The sequence below is a fragment of the Rhinoraja longicauda genome, chromosome 28, assembly GCF_053455715.1.
Source record: "Rhinoraja longicauda isolate Sanriku21f chromosome 28, sRhiLon1.1, whole genome shotgun sequence".
Taxonomy (NCBI): domain Eukaryota; kingdom Metazoa; phylum Chordata; class Chondrichthyes; order Rajiformes; family Arhynchobatidae; genus Rhinoraja; species Rhinoraja longicauda.
Window position 1 is genome coordinate 14,954,269 of NC_135980.1, and position 15,169 is coordinate 14,969,437.

Genomic DNA, 15,169 nt, shown 5'->3' on the forward strand with positions numbered 1-15,169 from the left:
TCACACCTCTGGATAAACCGCATCAGTTGCAATTCCACAGTTGTTATCCATGTCCTTGGACATGTGGACATATCCTTCCATGCCCCAACTTGTTCCCCAACTAAATGGAACAAAATAGTATGTACAAAAAAAATAGGCATTAATAATCTGGTTAACAGATTGTCATACATTTTTTAAATCGGTTACATTTTAGATATGGGCAGAGAGAGAGGGGGTCAAACAGGTGGTGAAGATATTAACCACTGCAGAATTGGAATTAGTTAAGGTAATACAGAGACAGATTGCTTGAGTTCATGTTGGGCAGGTAGTAGTTTACAGTCTTCCCTTCCCAGCTCAAGTCCATGCCAACATCAACCACCCATTTACACCAGTCCAACACTTACGCCATTTTATATTTTACCCCCCATTCTTCTCAACATCTACCAACCCACACCTAATTCTACCACTCACCCACACAAGAGTAATTTACAGTGGCCAATTTGGTGCGTGGGGAGAAACTGGGACAACCGGATGACACCCATGCAATTACACGGAGAACATGCAAGCTCCAAATAGACACCAGAAGTCAGAATTGAACCCGGGCTGCTGGTGCAGTATTAGCTACATCACTGTGCCGCCCTTCAACTATACATGAATGGAAAGGTTGCAGTGGTGTCGTACTGCAGTTTGAATTTGGAGGGGTTGTTGAGCATTGAATGCACCAAACCTGTCCTCATCAATGTACCTGTTTTTAATAATCCAATAGGGCTTCTGATTTTCAGTCCCATACCCAACAGCCAACACCTCATGATCCAGTCTGTCCGAACTGCAGCGAGGTTCATAAAATATACCTGGAGAGGAGAACATATTGTTGTGCTGGAGTGGCAACCCTTACTTCAGCCATACTCTATTGGCCATGAGGCCCACCATGTTTAGCCGGATAGAACCGCCCTTGCACACTTAATGCATGCAACATCCTTTCATCCATGAGCTGGAAACACTGCAGAGAGCAGAGCACTTGGCCAGCAGCTTGGATGTCTTCCTTTGTGAAGATGATTGGGGAGAAGATTGGCAACTGATCTTTTCAAGGAGTTGATCAAGGAAATAAATTGTCAGGAAAATGTTGGGAGGGTTGGGGGGGGGGGGGTTAAACAAAGGGGGAGCATCCTTTGGGGAAAGCACTGGGAGTGGCTGAGAATGTTATCTGCATTCTAGAGGGACAGCTGGTGGGAGGGAGCTTTCAGAAGAAACATCTGGGACCCACCATTGCAGCATATAATCCCAGCAGCACCTCTAGTGCCAAACACTGGAACTGCAGCCGGTCTCCAACACCCACAGAGTTGCTGTTGCAGGCACCAGTCCAGGGCCTCTAACACCTCCGGGGCACCGTTGGGTTCCACCTGCAGGGCTGATTCTTGCTGGAGTTTCAGTGCGGCATGTGGTAATCTTACCCAACCCTATCCCCCGCCCGCCCCCCCCCCCCCCCCCAAGAATATTGGGAGGTTAGTGGGGAGAAGGCAGGAGAACGGGAATCGGATGATAGATCTGCCAATATTGAATTGCAGAGTAGACTCAATGGGACGAATGGCCTAATTCTGCTCCATAACATGAAGATCCTGGGCCAGACCACTTGAATTCCTATTGATTTTTGGACTGACTGGACAGAGGATAGTTACTTTTAAATCATTTTGGGTTTATTTATATTTGTAGTTTTCACCATGTGTTCATAGTTCTAAATAGTTAGAACTTTTTATATAGTTATTTCAATATTAGCAGTTGCTAAGTGATGTCGGAGATGTATAAAACCTATTGAAATCAATGACGCTTCTTGCCAAAGTCCCCCTGCAGCTCTGGCACCTGAACCCAACCAATGCCCGAACCAGGCTACTGGATCCAAGGGACAAGGCAGGACCATTCACTTCAGGGCCAAGCAGAGGGCCTGGTCAGCATGATCTGGCCCCTTTGGGATGGGAGGTTCAGAGTTCCCAGCAGCAGGGCAAGGTAGAGGCTCCTTTAGCAACAGCACTGAAGGAGGTTGGACCTGTGACAGAGACCTGCTCCTGTATACTGACCCCTCTCCCTTCACACATCTAACACATGCAGAACAATCTCTAATGTTAGATCAAACACGGCACTCGCCCGTCGGTCTCACATTTGTAGTCATCTCCACTGGAAGGTGCCCAGTGGTGTGCCCCGCAGCAGAACCTCCTGGCCCCTGGCTCTCACCTGATTTGTACAGCATGAACGATCTGTGCTCTGCATCAATAGAAACCGAGATTGGTCCCACTGTGGCCACTGCTGTGGCTAAATCTGTCTCAGAATTTTTTGGAATAATCCTGACACCCTTGCAAGTGGCAACGTTATCGTTTCTGTTGACCTTGCACTCCCCGTTCTGAAAGAAAAATCATCAGTGGGTGATGATGCACATTTGCCAGCAAGATTACAGGCTTTTTAAGAAACAGAGAGTGCAAGAGGTTACTCCACCAAACCCATCGCATTACATTGCTGCTTTTAGTTGCCTCGTGAACACATTTATATGTTTTTCTTTCATGCCATTTAGTTCAGACAGATTTAACAACCGCCATCAAGCACCTGGCCCCACCTGTAGAAAGACTCTACATTTCCCAAAATGGTCTCCTCAGCCACCTCAGAACCCACAGACCAGACTGGAACCAACTTATCCTTGAACCACGCAGACTGTTTGAGAAGAAAAAGATTTCCCAGCACTTCAAGGTTTTGAATTCAATGATTCCTTGTCACCATCTCATTTAGAGTTGGTGTTTGCAAGCGCGTTAAATTGCTTCAGGAGGGAAATTCACTTGCAGCAACTTTGTCATTTACTTGGCGCCAAAAAACCTTCCTCAACCTCAGATTTGTCAGATAACAATCTCCTCTCCTTCTGGGCAGGGATTACTCAAGCTGTCAAGTGGCAAATAAAACTGAGTTGGCCTAATGGCACAGCTGGTTGTGCTGTTGACTCAAAGCTCCAGGGACCCTGATTTAATCCTGACCTCTGCCACTGTCTGTGTGAAGTTTGTCCGGTCTCCCTGCGATCATGTGCCTTTCCTACAGGTGTTCTAGTTTCCTCCCATATTCTAAAGTCATGTAGGTTAATTTGGCCTTCTTTTTAAAGTGTCCCACACCACTTCATTTAATTTTCAAAGGCAATATTGTACCATTACCAAGTCCTCCGCCATTCACATCCTAGAGGTCACCATTGGCCAGAAATTCAATGGGACACTTTCTGCAAGAGACTGTCAGAGACTAAGTATTTTGTGGTGTTTGCTTCTGACACTGTCATAAACAGATACTCATTGGATACCAATTTAGATTAATCCCATTTTTTAAAATTTTCCCCACATTGTCTCCAACTTGGACTAGATTCTGCATTCATCGACACACTAGAGACAATTTACATTATACTGCATCTGCCATGCATCTGCCCACTCACTCAACCTGTCCAAGTGACCCTGCATCCTCCTAACATCCTCTTCACAGTTCACACTGCCACCAGCTTTGTGTCTTCCGCAAACTTGCTAATGTTACTTCTAATTCCATCATCCAAATCATTAATATATCTTGTAAATTGTTACGGCCCCAACACTGAGCTTTGCAGCACTCCACTCTCCACTGCCTGCCATTCTGAAAAGGACCCGTTTATTCCTACGTTTTGCTTCCCGTCTGCCAACCAATTCTCTATCCATGTCAATACCCTATCCCCAATATCATGTGCTCTAATTTTGCTCACCATCCTCCCGTGTGGCACCTTATCAAAGGCTGGGCGGGAATCGCTGGTCCGCCTGTTTCCACACAGTATCTCTAAAACTAAAAACTAAAAGTTAAACCCTACTCCCCTAATATGTCCAACTTGCATCTTTGCTGTGATAAATTCTTCAAATGTCCCCATACTATGACCAGCTCTCCCGATGGTCCCTGCGTAACCAAATGGGAGTTGATGATCACGTGAAAGAGAAGGTGAAGGGATACAGGGATAGGGAGTGGGGAAGATGGGTCCAGGAGTGCCGACATAATGCACTGACATAATGCACCTCCTGTGTCATAATAAGAGAGCGTCTAGTGGAATCAGGTTGTGTAATGAAGAGGAGGAAAAGGAATTTAGCACAACGTGAGCTAGACCTTCTGGTACTCTTTATCTACTCACTGCTGATTGCATTAGGTCAGTAAATCCCATCACCTTAAGCACACTTATCACTGATTGTTCATGGCATCACGCTGCACAAATAGGAGAACCACCACGTGTGATTTTTTAAAATTTGCTAACAGTCCTGCAAGATTCGGCTTTGAAGTTAAATGCAATCTGAACAAAGTGGTCTCACACAAATCACTAATCCAACGATTTAAAGGGAGCTCATTATCACCGTGGAGTAGCACAAGTGATCATTCTCTCTATTTACCTCAGCAGCAGAAAGAATTGAGATATCGTCTCTGAAATCATTCACCTCACATCGTCTTTGGAAGTTGAGATTAAAGGCTGTTTCCATGAGACAGGTCAAACCAGAGCAGCTGTGGACAGCTTCATAGCAGTCAAAGAACACTCATGCCAATGAAATCCTTGGCGCACCATGTCCTTCAGCTTCATGCAGCTTAAATCCTTATTAATTATTTTTATTACAATAATATAATTACTAGATATTATTTTTATATATTGCATCTCAATTTTATAATTGTGCTTATATAGAGACCATAAAACAGTGGAACAGAATTAGGCCATTCGGCCCATCGAGTCTGCTCTGTCATTCAATCACGTCTGAGCTATTTTTCCTCCTCAACCCCATTATCCGGTCTTCTCCCCATAATCTTTGATACCCCTACTAATCAAGAACCTATCTATCTCTGCTTTAAAAATACCCAACGACTTGGCCTCCTCAGCCATCTATGGTAATGAATTTCACAGATGAATTCCACTCTCTGACAAAATTAATTCCTCCCCATTTCCTTTTTAAAGGTACATCCATTTATTCTGAGGCTATCTAGGCCAATTTGTGTGTTAATATATTCATTATGAACATTATTAAGGAAAGTCATCCCAGCTTGACTATGAGATGAAAGTGCCATTTGAAGGCCAGTCCTCGTTCTCAGAAACACAAAAATTGTTGGGAACCTTAAAGAGGAAAGAAAGTTACCTTTGCAGTGTAAGGATATGATTGCTCTGAACTGATGCCTTTTTCTTTGATAAATAGAAGGGATCGCACTTTGTATCCACCATTGCAGCCTCGGTTTCCCACATCCCTGCTGCAGTCCATCAGGTACTGCTCACTGAGGGAAATGAGCTTTCCTGTTTTCTTAAACACCTGCCCCTCAAGAACACCGGTTGTACTGAAAGCCCAGCAGGAGCCACATTGTCCCTGTAAAATAAATAATCACTTTGGGATAAAATACTTGCGATGCTTTGAAACCTTTGTAGTAGTCCAACAACTGGAGCTCAGGGTATCATGGAGTTAAAAACACAGAGGAGACTTTGACTTGATCAGTAGGCGCATAGTATCAACTGCCAATTGCTTCATCTCATGTGGTCTTCTTTCTCACCCATTTTCAACAATGATGATCCTATGGTTACTATCTTTTAGTCAAACAGACTCCAAGGCTCAATGGAAAACTATGCATTTATCACTCATGCTCCTGATCTATGTGATATACATACAGGGAATGCCTCAGTTTTAACACCGCCTTCCTTGCCTTTCCTCCCTGCCACTGAGTTACAGGTCTGGTTCTATAACTCTGAGATATTGGCCTTTTCCGGTTCAGATTCTTGGCCATCCTTAATTCTAATCATGCCACCAGAGCAATGCAGTTACAGAGATTGTGGAGCTACTGCTTCACAGCTCCTAACACCCCAGGTTCAATCCTGACCTCCTGTGCTGCCTGTGTGGCGTTTGCACATTCTCCCTGTGACCAGGTAGGTTTCCTCCAGGTGCTCCAATTTCCTCCCACATCCCAAAGAGCTGAAAGTTTCTTCATTGACTGGTCACTGAAAATTGCCCCCAGCATAATGGTGAACTCTTGAGGGATGTTGATGGGAATATGGGGAGAATAAAAAAGAATTTGTGAAGTTAATTAAAATTGCTTAATCACATTAGGGAATAATTAAAACATTAAAAAATAAATCAAAGTGATTATCTTATAACTGGCCATGTTCCTAGTCACCGACTGAAATCTTTGCTGAAGGATTGTTTCAGATTCTGTGCAATCTGACCCTTGCAGGTTTTGAAAGGCCATTTCCTAAAGCATGCTGAGGATTCTGCCCCCCCCAAAACTGTCAGCAAGCCTGAATTCATTATGGGTGCACTTCAATCCAAGAATTGTTCCTCCTTGATTGCCAGCTCTTCCTTCGGAACCATCGGTAACAACAGCAACATTGGGCTCAGTAAACCCTGCTATGGTTCACAGTGAACTTTACTCCAGAAGTGGTTTGTTCCACTGCATTAAAAATGCAATTTATTTGCAAGTCGCTGTTATGCATTGAAAATCAGGTCTGACGACCTAAAATTTCTCTATAAATTTGAATGGAAAACATTTCACAATGTGTAATGGTTAGGTTTACGACAAAGTCTTTCACAAAAAAATCTTCAACCTTTCACACCTTAATGGAGTCCTTCATCCCTTCTTACCTGGTCCTTCACGTAAGTAACGTAGCCTTTAGGACGCCAGTCAACAAAGGGTGGAAGCTCAGTGTTTGCCTGAGCTGTAAACGTTTTATAAGTCGAGTTCCCATTTTCTTTTTTGTTGAATTTATTAAGAAGTTGTGCAAACTCCTTCATGGTCTAGATTAAAGATGAATAAACCACAGATCTATTAAATCTATTATTAATCTCTTGCAGAGATAGATTCAAATTGTATTACAAGTGAATTTTCATAAAGACTGCATTCTGACAAAGATAATTAGGGTTTATACGAACTAGAAACCTTCGATGAACACGGGGATTCACTCTCCGCTAAGGTCCAGATCTGCGGCTTTCAAGAAGGAGGGCCCCACAGTGTACAAGAAGGTGAAATATGATCTTTATAATTAGCTATCAAAGAGCAAGTTAGACCTCGCCCTTCCACAGAAAGGACGCCTATGATGCAAATTATAGATTTTGAAATTATGATATCAAGTCAAGTCAGGTCAATTTTATTTGTATAGCACATTTAAAAACAACCCACGTTGACCAAAGTGCTGTACATCTGATTAGGTACTAAGGAAAAAAATGAAACATACAGTAGCATGCAAACAGTTCACAGCGCCTCCTCAATGAGCCTCAAACGCTAGGGAGTAGAAATAGGTTTTGAGCCTGGACTTAAAGGAGTCGATGGAGGGGGCAGTTCTGATGGGGAGAGGGATGCTGTTCCACAGTCTAGGAGCTGCAACCGCAAAAGCGGGGTCACCCCTGAGCTTAAGCCTAGACCGCGGGATAGTGAGTAGCCCCAAGTCGGCCGACCTGAGGGACCTGGAGTTAGAGAGGGGGGTTAGAAGATTTTTGATGTAGGGGGGGGGGAATGTCCATTTAGGGCTTTATACGTGAATAGGAGGAGCTTGAAATTGATTCTGTACCGTACAGGGAGCCAGTGGAGAGAGGCCAGAATCGGGGTGATGTGGTCCCTTTTACGGACCATACAGAGAATGACTTCACTAATGGGCATCCAAATCAATGCTGCAAACTAGGAACTCACATACCCAGAGAAGAATTTATCATGGACTTCTTTACCAGGTTAGGATACGGAACATGCTATTGTTTAGTGTAATTGGGTAAACACAGATCTCTTTAAGAGATAGTTTTGAGCAGGAAAGGTATAGGAGAAGTGTCATTCAGGACTAGACAAAGAGGGGTGGAAGGATTCTCAAATGGATCATGAATGCTGGCACTGACCAGATGGGCCAAATGGTCTATTATCTCCTGTTAATTCTACTTCAGGTGGCTCAGTACATACCAAGTCTCCAAACTGATTCATTCCTACAGTAAATGTATGTTTTCCAATTGAATGCTCAAGGTTATGTTTTGTAATGAATTTCATGCTTTCCTCCCAAACGTTTCTTCTGACATTTTCATAATTCTGAAACACAATACAACAAAGTTAAATTCTAATTCATTTTAAACTATGAGGTTTATTTTAAGCTTTATTTTGGAGATAAACGGCACTGAAGCAAAACTGTTCCTTGACCACATCACAATCTACAAAAAAAAATTGTAATTTTTTTTTAATTGAAATTCATATTTGGATTTCTAGTGAATTGAAAAACAACCTTCCTCAAAATATTCTCCTCCATTGAGATACATATGTGTGTGGAGCTACAACATTACAAACCATGCCTCTCAGTGCAGCTGAGATTCTCATGGAGGTTGGTGGGGAAATACTTCAGCTGGACAACAGAGTATTCTGCCATTAGATTGGGTAATCATTACTTCCCTCTGACAAACTTAGAACAGTTTGGCCAATTATAACATCTCTATAACATTAATGTTTAGGTATATTTACATATGTATCAAGTTGTACAGAGAAGCTTCTGCTTTGATTGCACGCTTTGCAATCAAATCAAATAATACCCTGCATGAATACAATGAAGGCAAACACAAGTTAATTTAAATTAACAACATATGTTCACCAAGGAACCAAGATATAATAGCTGGGGAACTCAGGGAGGGGGCAGTGAAATTCTACAACAAGGTCATTAAAAAGGAGGATGTATTCATGGGTTTAATGTTAAATAAATCCACAGGGCCTAATGAGATGAATACCAGGCTAGTATGGTACGTTTAGTATGTTTACAGACGAGATGAAGATTACTGGTGTTGACAGTGAGAGTGGTAGTCTTAGGATTCAGGATGGTGCTGATCAGTAGATAAATTGGGCCGGGTAATGGCAGATGGAATTGAATTCTGAAGAGAATTCTGCACTTTGGAAGAACTAATAAGGCTCGAACATACACAATGCATGAGGAAGTATTGAGGAACAGACAGACCTCGGTGTAAAAGTTCAAAGATTCTTGAAAATGGCAGCACAAGTTGATATGGTGGTATAGAAAGCATATGGGTCCTTGCTTTCATTAGCTGGGCGTAGTTTTAAAAAACAGGGGTGTTACGATACGTTTATAAAACATTGGTTAGGCACAACTGCAATATTGTGCGCAGTTCTAGTTTCTACGCAATAAAGGATGATATGCATTGGAAAGGTGCAGGAGTGTTTCACCAGCATGTTACCTGAGATGAAGCATTTTAATGATGAGAGATAAGGATTTTGTTTGTTTTTCTTGGAACGGTAGCTAGGGGTGGGGGGGGGGGTGGTCTGACTAGGATATACAAAATTAAGAGGAGCAGGGAAAGGGTTGTCCAAATAGCAGAGGTGAAGAAAGTCAGAGAGCATAAGTTTAAGGTGAGGAATAAGAGGTTGAGAGGGGATCTGAGGAAAAAAATCTTTACCCCAACCCAAGGTTGGAATCTGGAACCTACTGTCCGTGTGAGTGATCGAGCTAGAGTCTTGCGTCATTTAAGAAGTCAGAATAGTGGCGGCCACCAAAAGAATCAGAAGTCACCTTAGATTCCTTTACGGCCTTATTCTACCCTATTTTGAACTATATTTCCTTTTCATGACTGACATATGTTGAAAGACTGGAGCGGCTAGGCTTGTATACACTGGAATTTAGAAGGATGAGAGGGGATCTTATCGAAACATATAAGATTATTAAGGGGTTGGACACGTTAGAGGCAGGAAACATGTTCCCAATGTTGGGGGAGTCCAGAACCAGGGGCCACAGTTTAAGAATAAGAATATGTAGGCGGTAGGCCATTTAGAACGGAGATGAGGAAAAACTTTTTCAGTCAGAGAGTTGTAAATCTGTGGAATTCACTGCCTCAGAAGGCAGTGGAGGCCAATTCTCTGAATGCATTCAAGAGAGAGCTAGATAGAGCTCTTAAGGATAGCGGAGTCAGGGGGTACGGGGAGAAGGCAGAAACGGGGTACTGATTGAGAATGATCAGCCATGATCACATTGAATGGTGGTGCTGGCTCGAAGGGCCGAATGGCCTACTCCTGCACCTATTGTCCTTTGTCTATTGTCTATTGACATTGGGAATAAAGACAGTTCAGTGTGTAAAATAAGCAGTTAGTTCAGCACTGATAATAATCATGTTCTGATAAGCACTCAAAGCAAAGAAGCAGCAGATTATCAGCAAACTAAACTCATTGTGGTGTTTCTGAGTCAAGGACTTGGGTAGTAATAGGATAACGTCTTACCTCCTCGTATTGCTTCTTATGGAATGATTTCCAGCTCTTCCAACCTTCATCTAATGATGGGTCAAACATAGAGTTGGAGACCTCTGCCCAAACAGAGACCATCACACAGGCCAGCAGTAGAAGCAACTTCATGATGCTCAAACTGGTAGAAGAAAACCATTGGTGTGACGTTTACAGGAATGAAGTTCATAGATTACTCTGGAAAATTTATTTCAAAAGCATGGATTGGAATAATTGGATTAGCATGGATTATTTTACTTTAACAAAATATTTGAATTGCCAAATGGGAGAAGCCTTCATCTTCTTGGGCACAATCTCCACCCTTTTTAGAATTTAGAAATTAGAGATACAGCATGGAAACAAGCCCTCTGCCCACTGAGTCCACGCTCACCAACATCACCCGTACTTAGTTCTATCCTATGCACGAGGGACAATTTGCAGAAGCTAATTGTCCCACAAACCTGCATATTTTTGGAATGTGGGAGGAAACCTGAGAGCCCAGAGGAAAGTCACACATTCACAGGGAGAATGTACAAATTCTGAAGTGACAGCACCCTTAGTCAGGATTCAACCCGGGTCTAGTGCCCTGTAAAGCAACTCTACAAAGTCTGTGCCACTGTGCTACCCCACTTTCTCTAAACCTTTCTGCTATCTCCTCAGTGAACCTTGCTGAGGAGGCATAGATAATCCCATCGAATTCCTCAGAAACAAACACAGAGAATGTTTGTGACCCCCCAACAGGTCAGGCAGCATCTGTAGAAAGAGGAAGTTTATGGGACCTTCAATCTGAACCGGAAGAGATCTTCTCTTTTTCCCCATTCACAACAGTCTTGGGTCCGAAATATTAACTGTGTTTTTTTTCCACAGAGGCTGCCTAACCTACTGAATATTTGTAGCACGTTGTGTTCTTGTTTCAGAATTCCACCATCTGCAGTTTTTTTGGTTTTGAATTCTGCACCGGTATTAAGGTGAATGTGATTTTACCATCTGGGTAAAAGAGAACAGCTTGTATTTTGCTTGCATAAATAGAAGTACTAATTCTTAAAGAATCAGAAAGAAAATGTGGGCTTACCTTCTGGTTTTTCAGACTTTGTGCTGTCGTTTCTTTAGCTGTGAATGTACCCGAGAGAGTCTAAACTGCATATATACACACTTCTTCATCCTTCCCTTGCCAGAGATGCTGTTCTAACAAAACTGATTGGAAAGTTAGGGAGTCACTGATCTGACGAGTAATATTAGCTTCCACATGTTATGGAAGAACATATTCTGCAGATGCTGCTGAATAGGCAAGTTTTTTTAATTTTCTAGTACAGAGGGCAGTTACTACACTTCAAAATGTAGACCAAGAATTGTGCAACAGGTACTTTAAGATGCTACATAAATACAGAATTCCCAGACTTTAACCAAGCTTTTCATTGATATATAACCATTAATACCCTGCTCTGTGTGTGAGCAATTTAAATACTGTACTAGGGATCTTCTTCATCTCTATTGTTTAAAATGCTGATTGGCGCTGGGATCCATATCCCCAGGGAAAGCAGACTTGGAATTCACTTCATGCTTCCCACTGAATCTTGTTGCCACCAGATCCGACAGTGATCCAGAGCACTCCATGTTCTCATCATCTCATCGGTGCAAGCTTTCCAAGGCAATCTTAAAGAAATGTGTGAGCAAGTTGTCCAGGAGTGGAGATTTTAACCTGGGAGGAATGATTGGTAAGGCTCAGTCAATTTCGGGTTGCAGGAAATAAGTTGTAGAATGCAGTTGATGGGACAGCTGTGAAAACTGCCACAGGAGACCATTCAGCCCATCAAACGCATGTTGTGAGAGATCTGAAAATACAAATTTGAAATTTTCTTTTGGAACAATGAAGTCTGATTGGAATTTAAGTGTCATTGAGTTAGTAATATAGAGCAGAAACAGATTCTTCGGCCTGTCTCCACTTTGACGACCAAGGTACCTCTCTATGCTAATCCCATTTTCTGCATTTGGCCCATATCCCTCCATTCCTATTCATGTACCTGTCCAAATGCTATGATTGTACTGCTTCTCTAACATGTCTTCTGGCAACTCATTCCATATACCCACCACCTGTGTGTGAACATTTTGCCCCTTTAAATTCTCCCCTCTATCTTAAACCTATGTGCTCCTGATTTAGAGTCGTCTGCCCTGACACACCACTCTAGTCACAGGCCTCCAGTCCACAAAACAACCTTCCCCTACTACCCTCTGTTTCCTATAATTAAGCTAATTACGTATCCCTAATCAATCACCGTCTTTCCAAATGCATGTTTATCTTATCTCTCAGAATTCTCTCCAGTAGATTTCCTACCACAGATGTTAGGCTTACTGGTCTATAGTCCTCAGGCTTTTCTTTGCAGCCCTTCGTAAATAGAGGCACAACATTAGCAACCCTCTGGTTTTCCAGCACCTCACCCATATCTACTGATAATTATATATCTCAGCCAAGACGCCTGCAATTTCTTCTCCAGCTTCTCACTGTATCCTTGAAACTACCTGATCTGGCGCAAGAGATTTATCTACCTTTATATGTTTTAGGACATTTATTATCTCAACTGTAATACAGACTGCTCTCAGATATCGCCATGAACTTTCTCAAGTTTAATCTACAAGTCATTTGCCGCAGTTTGAAAAAAACAGAAATATTCATTCAGGACTTTGCCCAACTCCTGGAGATCCACACAGAGAAAGATAGTTTTCCTGATGATTTTCTCGTTCAAGTTGAAGTGACGAAGTGAGTAAACCTATATTAAAGTGCTCCTCACGAGAGTTCATTATCAGAGTAGAGAACTAGAAGCGCAGACATTGATTCCTCGCTATGACTAGCAAGTTGCACCCAACAGCTTTGATCTCAATACTCCAGGCAGGCTGCCCAGAATCACAGCCCAAGGTCCCTGGCACACACAGCCACCAAGGCCTGATGAAGAGTGCTGATCACACTGACACTGCACTCCCTCGAGGCCTACAATAAGGTCAAAAGACACAACGCTGCAGCTAGCTCAGTGCAGGGGTCCTGGGCAGAGCAGACCTTAACAGAATGCAAAGCCTGGGCTGGAGCTTTGACTACTCTCAATGCTGCCATGAACTAAAAACGGTGTTTGAAGTCTCTTACACTATGAGATATGTAAAACCTACTAAAATTGAAGTCAATATTTTTCAAGTGGGGTCTAGCCAATGAACGTAATGACAGATTCACCCCCAACCCAGATCTGTCAGTGACTCTCTGACCTACACTGCATTCACATAAGCCTGTGAATTCCTTCAATTCAAATGGCTGAACTCTATCTATTCCCATTGAAACCACCAGCAATAGTTGGCACAAAATATTACCTTTACTGTTAATACCTTTACATGCTAATCTCAAAAGAAATAGGCATCTGATAAAAATCCAAATGGTGGACAAAGTTGCCCAAGGAAAGGAGAGTGCCATACGTACTCCAATTGCTCGGTACGAGGTTCAGGTTTACAATACAATTTTAATTAGTATTATTATTATCTAAAATAGTCTGTGAAGCCAGTGCGATACAGAATGGCCACAAAACTGAAATGCGGCCAGCAATAGCCAGCTTCCAAAATCATAATAAAAACTCGAAGCCCTCATTAATGATGATGCAGTAATGCTGAGTTCAGTGTTTTCTGACAACCAAAACTCCATTACCGCTGGTCTAAACCTTTCAGGGTGACTTCTTTTCTCCACCACAGCTGAATAAGTGAGTGTTTGTCAGCGCTCAGGTATCCTGTTGGAGTCTTTCATCATCCGTGACTCCCAAAGTCAAAGCCTTCATTCGTGAAGCCGCAGATTATACCCATGCAGAGTCTGGCCTCAGCTTGTCCAACTGTGCTGATAAATGGTCAATCTGGAGTGCGGCTATCACATGATCCTGCTAAACAAGGTGAGACTCTAGTTATGTACTGAGATGTGTTGCTGTGCTTGCCAAAGTTTACATAAAGTGAGCATTGCTGAAATAAAGTTTTTTTTTTACCTCTGCAATGCAGAAGATCAAGTCAAGTCAAATTTATTTGTCACATACACATACACGATGTGCAGTGAAATGAAAGTGGCAATGCCTGCGGGTTGTGCACAAAAAGAATTACAGTTACAGCATATAAATAAAGTTAATAAGTTACTATTAGTGTCGACAAAAATTTAGTCTCTGGGGTTATAAAAGTTGACAGTCCTGATGGCCTGTGGGAAGAAGCTCCGTCTCATCCTCTCCGTTTTCACAGCGTGACAGCGGAGACGTTTGCCTGATCGTAGCATCTGGAAAAGTCTGTTACTGGGGTGGCAGGGGTCCCTCATGATCTTGCTTGCTCTGGATCTGCACCTCCTGATGTATAGGTCCTGCAGGGGGACGAGTGTAGTTCCCATGGTGCGTTCTGCCGAACGCACTACTCTCTGCAGGGCCATCCTGTCCTGGGCAGAGCTGTTCCCAAACCAGACTGTAATGTTGCCGGACAGGATGCTCTCTACAGCCCCAGAGTAGAAGCAATGAAGGATCCTCAGAGACACTCTGAATTTCCTCAGTTGTCTAAGGTGGTAAAGGCGCTGCTTAGCCTTACCCACCAGTGCGGCAATGTGCATTGCCCATGTCAGATCCTCTGCGATGCGGACTCCCAAGGATTTAAAACTGCTCACCCTATCCACAATAGACCCATTTATCTCCAGTGGCGTGTACGTCCTTGGATGTTTAGCCCTTCTGAAGTCCACAATCAGCTCCTTTGTTTTAGTGACATTCAAGAGGAGGCTATTGTCCTGACACCAGAGTGCCAGATCAGCCACCTCCTCCCGGTAGGCCTTCTCATCGTTGTTGGAGATCCAGCCCACCACCACAGTGTCATCAGCAAACTTGATGATGGAGTTTGAGCTGAACCTGGCCCCACAGTCATGTGTGTACAGGGAGTACAGTAGGGGGCTAAGGACGCAGCCCTGGGGGGATCC

The 15,169-nt window shown here is 43.0% G+C and overlaps 1 protein-coding gene across 1 annotated transcript; it reads right to left on the minus strand.

The window, feature by feature from the left end:
• On the minus strand, positions 1–10,341 carry LOC144607399 (cathepsin L2-like). The gene is made up of 7 exons (XM_078424229.1): positions 10,210–10,341; positions 7,909–8,031; positions 6,609–6,761; positions 5,124–5,345; positions 2,206–2,371; positions 725–830; positions 1–100 (listed from the first exon to the last, which is right to left on the minus strand). Exons 1-7 carry the CDS (start codon positions 10,339–10,341, stop codon positions 1–3), a joined length of 1,002 nt encoding a protein of 333 aa, XP_078280355.1.
• Between the last annotated feature and the right edge of the window lie 4,828 nt (positions 10,342–15,169).